This window comes from Poecilia reticulata, linkage group LG1, assembly GCF_000633615.1.
Source record: "Poecilia reticulata strain Guanapo linkage group LG1, Guppy_female_1.0+MT, whole genome shotgun sequence".
NCBI lineage: Eukaryota > Metazoa > Chordata > Actinopteri > Cyprinodontiformes > Poeciliidae > Poecilia > Poecilia reticulata.
In genome coordinates this window covers 25,238,760-25,244,848 of record NC_024331.1, presented here as the reverse complement: position 1 = coordinate 25,244,848, position 6,089 = coordinate 25,238,760, and the positions used below count along the sequence as shown (strand labels likewise).

The 6,089-nt window shown below is 37.4% G+C and overlaps 1 protein-coding gene across 2 annotated transcripts; it reads left to right on the top strand.

The window, feature by feature from the left end:
• The first annotated feature begins 254 nt into the window (after positions 1–254).
• lg1h19orf67 (linkage group 1 C19orf67 homolog) lies at positions 255–5,260 on the top strand. Of its 2 annotated transcripts, none has more exons than XM_008414276.2 (7): positions 255–686; positions 1,909–2,083; positions 2,164–2,308; positions 3,224–3,324; positions 3,407–3,652; positions 4,100–4,252; positions 4,940–5,260. In XM_008414276.2, the coding sequence occupies exons 1-7, from the start codon at positions 545–547 to the stop codon at positions 5,061–5,063; spliced, it is 1,086 nt and encodes a 361-aa protein (XP_008412498.1). In that variant the 5' UTR covers positions 255–544; the 3' UTR covers positions 5,064–5,260. The 2 variants fall into 2 exon arrangements, with proteins under 2 accessions (XP_008412498.1, XP_008412489.1); XM_008414267.2 differs by having other exon boundaries at positions 3,152–3,324.
• The last annotated feature ends 829 nt before the right edge of the window (positions 5,261–6,089 follow it).

The window sequence follows — 6,089 nt, the reverse complement described above, 5'->3', positions numbered from 1 at the left end:
CTTGCATGAAAAAAATAAACAAAAAAATATCTCTGGCCCTTTCCTAGACTCTCGGTAAATTTTGATCTAGAACCGTCATTGAAGAATTGACATTTGTAATTTCCAAGCAATTAGCTATGCCGTATTAAACTATATTCTACTGAATATGAAAATTAAACTAAGACAAATAATTGTGAATATCAAATAACTATTTAAAATAAATATGATTAAAAACTTTGAAGTGCCGTCACCTTTGACCTTCGACCCGACGAAAAGGAGGAAGAAGCTAGCAACGCACGTAACGTCATTTGACGATCTTGGAACCAACAGTTTACTTTGTGAATAGACACTTACTACACGTGTAATAGTGGTATAAAATATTTCTTAAATAGTTTTACAAATTAATCCACCTAGTATACATTTGTGGCATTGTTTGTGTTGCTTTTGGTTTTCTTTTCGCTTTTGTTGTTAGCAAGCTAGCTAACGAGCTTGCTATCCTTAATTAGCACGAAGTCACAGAGGTTTAATTTTCGACAAAGCTTTTTGCTAACACCCGACAGACAATATGATAGATAGCGAAGACGATCTGGTGGTTCTGACGGACATCTCGTCTCCGTCCCTGGATGCATTTAAAGACTTGCTACGGGAAGACGGGGGCGGAGAAGCGCCGGAGTTCACGGAGGGACATCAAAACCCTGAGCTCCGAGGTTTGCTCACATCACCTGTAGAGCCACATGTTGTTGTTAATGCAGCTGTCATTTAAGGTGAAATACGTTAAAATAACTGTCCAGTTGTTTCTGTGTTAATAATGACTGTTAAAGATATTGGTAACTGTACAGTCAGCACACTTCAGAAAAACATAATAAGGCATAATAATGATAACAAGAGTTGGGTAGAGTAGCCCCCCAAAGTTGTACTCGTCTGTAGCACTACTTCAGCATATTTTTACTCAAGTAAAAGTAAAAAAGTAAACACCCAAGAAATTACTGAAGTCAGAGTAAAAAAAGAATTTGATTAAAAAGCTACTCAGGTACATGATCAAAGCATAAATCATTTAATGTTTTAAAAGGGCATCAAATGAATCGAAGTATACACTTGTGTGGAAGTTTTGGTATTTTAAAAGACCAAAATGAAAATAATTTATGTAACATAATTACAAAATCAGGCAAAAGAAAAAAACATTTCAGATACATTTTTTTATAATAGAAAACTTTTACAAAAACTGCAATTATTTTGGTTAAAACTATTGTTTTTTTCTTCAGTGACATTACTCACAATGGGTAGAGTATAGAGAAATTTTACTCAAGCAGCTACACTTTAAAATAAAGTTACTCAGCTAAAGGTAAAGGCACAGCACCAGCACCTTTCACCCATTGTTCTCATGGTCATACCTTTTACCTTATGAACACGAGAACAGCTACAACTACAACAGAAGGCTGAAGGCTTGTGTTGTTATGTTTGAATGAAGGACCCAAGTAACAAGAGTAAACTTACAGAGAAATGACTGCTGGAAGACAGAGAAAAAGGAGCAAGGACCAGGAAACGGAGTAACAGAAGGAACCAGTGATATGAACCAGATCATTGAACAATTGATATCCATTATTATTATTATCATCACAATAAAGCTGATAAAAAGGAGTTTAAAGACAATGAATCACACATCTGAAAATGTTATTTACATTTTTTTAAATCCAAAATATTAATGCCATAAATAAGTATACAGTATTTATTTGGTTCTCTTCTGTTTTGTAACAGCTGGCAAATAAAAGGAGGTAGAATCACATCAGAAACTACACTGTTTCTGACTGTTTCTAAACTATGTTTAGTTTTCCAAAACTAAACATAGTTTACTATGACTATATGACTATAACTATGACCTTTAGTTTCCAAAACGTAAATAAAGGTCATAAATATTCTGTTTCCATGTAGAGGACGAGCCGCTGGCGCTGTTGGCTGACGTTGCTCTGGCGCCATCTTGTGGCAGGTCTGTGTCCTGCAGCTGCCCAGAGGTCAGCGGGGTGACGGGGAACTTGCATTCAATCCAGCTGCAACTCCAGTTCTTTTTGAGCAGAGTGGACAACTTGCAGGACAGCCTAGTTAGTGGGTAAGTGTCGGGGTGATGATGATGATAAACTGATTTAATTTGTCTAGTTTTCTCACTTCACTGGGTTTTTGTTCTGGCAGGAATAGCCATCTAGACAGAGAGGCTCTTGCTGCTGCAGTTTCTAGCCTGCTCTACACCTGTCAGCCTTATTTTAACCACCTGGAGTCCACAGGTCGGAGCACAGCGTCACTGTGCTCCCATAAGCCAGCTGAATTTTGTTCAAAGGTAAATGTTTCCTGGAAAATCCAAATCTTACATTGTGTTGCTATTGAGAACAGCCTAATAATTTCAGTTTATTTGGTTATTTTTTCTCTATGAACTGCGTCCACCTTCCATCCAGCCTGATTGAGCTTTAGCTATTTTGTGAATAAGTTATATGCTACTTTGTGTTGGTCTTTTCCATTAAAAATCCAAATTTAGAGCTGTTTTCTAGTCTCCTATGTGCAGAGCCGGCACAAGGCTTTTTGGAACCCTAAGTAGACTTTCATTTGGGGCCCCCCATATCACCAGATCAGCACCAGATGCTTCATCATGTATTATATGTGTACCAACTACAAAAATAATATAGAAATTGTTTTAATACCATTTAGTTTGTATCATCTAATGTTTTCACCAAACCCCCCCAAAAAACAAACCAAAAAAAAAAACATTCCCAGTGAATCCTAAGCAGGCACTTAACTCAGATATGTGTTGGGCCGGCTCTGTCTGTATTAGCAAATATTAAATAAATGTCTTCCAATTAAAGTGTCTAAAATAAATTTTTTTAAATAACAAACTTCAATTTAGTCAAATTGATCAATTAAGCTAGAAAAAATTAAATTGATTTAATAAATAATAAATAAAATTAATTAGTATAATTATTATATTATTATTATAGGTATTACTATATTATAATTTAATTTACAATAAAATTATTGGCTATAATTAATAATTTATTACAATTACTAATTGTAATTAATAATACTTGCTAATAACATTATTATTAGTAATAATTATTGCAGTAGTAATTATTGTAATGATTATTTGTAATGAATTATATTAACTTATTATAATTGAATAAACTTGCAGCTCTGTGGATTAAAATCAGTGGTTTCAGAGGGAAAGGCGTTGACGTTGCAGCGCCGCTCTTTCTGCTTGCAGCTGTTGAGCTTCTCCCAGCAGCTGTGTGACAGGTTGGAGCAGCTGCTGCTGACCTACGCCAGCCATGATCTCATCTGTTTGGATGAGGCCGAACCCAACAGGTAGAGCTGAGATCTGCTTGATTTTCTATGTCTGGGACCGTCTCACGCCATTTAACCCTTCGTGCTCCTNGCCCACCTCCAGCATATCTCACTTCTGCGTTGGCCAGGTTCAGCTGGGCCAGATGAAGGTGACCACCTTCCGTTACTGCAAGCCGACACCGTATCTGTCCCGCGTCGACACCGGAGTCTACAAACGCATGCGCTGGAATGTGCAGAGACTCCAAGAGGATCACCGGAGAGCAGAGGGCAGCGAGGAGGAGGAAGAAGAAGAAGAAGAAGAAGAGGAAGAAGAAGGACAAGGAGGAGAAGAAGAGATCCAGACTGACTAGTGAGTCTGGAGAGTTTATTTGATGTGTGTTTGTCACTTAAAGGAGACTTTTTATGCAAAATTCACTTCTTGCTCGTTTTTATTCTTCCATTTGTATCTCAACTGCTTCTAAAAAAAAAAAAAGAGCCGTTTCAAATACCACTTTATTGTTAAGTGACATTCCATTGGCCCTCCGCCGTTACCTAGCAACCCCAGCAGAGCCCAGCAGGTTACCTGGCAACCCAAGCGGAACTCCAGCCTAAGGGGCGTGGCCAGCAGCAGTTTCTTTGAATTTAAAGAGACAAGAGGCTCTAAAACAGCTCATTGTGAAAGGAGATCAAAACACGATTTTATGCCAAAAATGTAACGAGCATGTTTTTTTTTAAGCCCATAAACCAATCCTAACCTGTTCAAGAAAGTATAATAGGTGGCCTTTACTATGTGAGCTGTTCAAACTGCCTCTTTCAGCTACTTTCTGTGTTATGAGGACATCCCCAACACACATGCTGACCCAGACTCAGAGAGCGAAGATGCCTCCAGCGATAACGTGGTGAGGATGTGGTCCATCGGTCAGTGGGTGCAGGTGAAACCAGAACGGACTACAGACGATATATACGACTGGTAAAGCTGAAATCCATCAGTATGATCATTTTTCTTCATGCTCACTTTGAGAATTTTTTTTAAGAAACCACAATTATTAAGCCAGGGTTCATTGAAATCGTGGGAATGCTTGAATTTCAAGGTTTGTAAAGTACTTGATTTCTGTATGAAATCCTTGTAAATACATGACATTTTTGTAAAAAAGGGCAATAATACCATCTGATTAAAAGCTTGAATTTGGAAAATATTATTTACGGTTGAACCGGGTGCATTTTTTCTCACTGTCTAAAGTTAAATCACGTTAAGCTTTTATTGATTCAGGTTAGTTAAAATGATGTAAATTATATTTTGTATATCTTGTTTAAGCATTTGATTTGAGCTTTAAGGTACTTTTGCCTTAACACAATTTATTTGGATTGTTCCAATGTAATGAATATTTACCATTTCTAATTACCTCAATTACTCATTAATCTGTGATTGAGACAAAAGTTTCTTATATTGTATATGTTTAACAACGTTATTGAAACTGCGTAGGGAATTGAAACAGTTTCTTTTAGCATTCTTGTATTGTTTTTATCTCCAATGCGCTTGAAACATTTGAAAACTTACCTTGAAAATGCCTGAAAAATCCTAGATTTTTACTGAGGGAAAAGTGTGTGAACCCAGTATGTCTGTATTTCGTGACGCCTCGCTGTGGTTTCGTTCCAGGATCTTGTGCGAAGTCCCCGAGGCCAGCTATCGCAGGCTGCTGTTCCTGGGCCGCAACGAGCCGTCCTGCTGCACGGCCACAGACTATCTGCAGCAGCTGCTGCTGACGTGCCACGCTGACTGAGCTCAGGCCTGCAGGAGGAGCGCACACACACACACACACACACACACACACACACACACACACACACACGTTAGTTAATGCACGGCAGCCATCAGGCCATCAAGCCATCAGGCTAAACTGATACGTACGGTTCTGATCAGAAGTTTCATCTGAATAGCAGGATCATTTTGGGCTTGGAAATAAAAGATTTGAAAGGATTTTCCTTTCCCTTGATTGAACATACATCTTAAAGATTTTTAAAAACTAACCAATATTTGATGGAAATGTTATATCTATATGTAAAATATAGATTTATATTGTTTTTGTAGCTGTTAAAATTGGCCCCGGCTTCATTTTTGACCTGTTCTCGTCTTTAGAAATGACGTTATTCATTCAAATTGTTTGGTTTCCTGGAGAGGGCTCAGGTTTTAATAATTTCACTGCAAAAACACAAAGTATTTCTAGTGAAAATGTCTTAGTTCACTTGAAATAAGACAAAACTAACTTACAAGCAACTTTTAAGCAAGCGATAAGCGTTTAAGTCAATAATTCCTTAATATTGACGAAAAAATTCCAGATTATTTCACTTATAACATTTTTATGAGTAAAATAACCTACCAGTGAAACTAGTACTTTCTTATATTCAATATTGATTGATTGATTGACTTACAAAACGCTACTATCTTGCTGAAAAGTTACTTTGAGTTAGTTTTCTCATATCTCAAAGGTATGACGAAAAAATACTTGGTAAGATTTTGTGTTTTTGTTGTTTCAGAAATGTTTTATGACGTTGAGGCCTGAAGCGTTTATGAAGCTTAGATTAAATCCTTACCAAACCGGTTTTAATGTTTTTAGGATCTTTGTTCTGCCGAAACACTCGGCGTCGATCATTTAGCTGCGGATGAGAATGAAGGTTGAAGAGTTTCTAAGTCGTCCTCTTCGTTTTTTCCTCCATGTTGTGCCATCGGAACCCTCAGCATGATGCCGACATCCGTTTAGGTTGTTTTGTAATTTTTCTAACCTGGAAAAGTTTAAAAAAGCAGCACC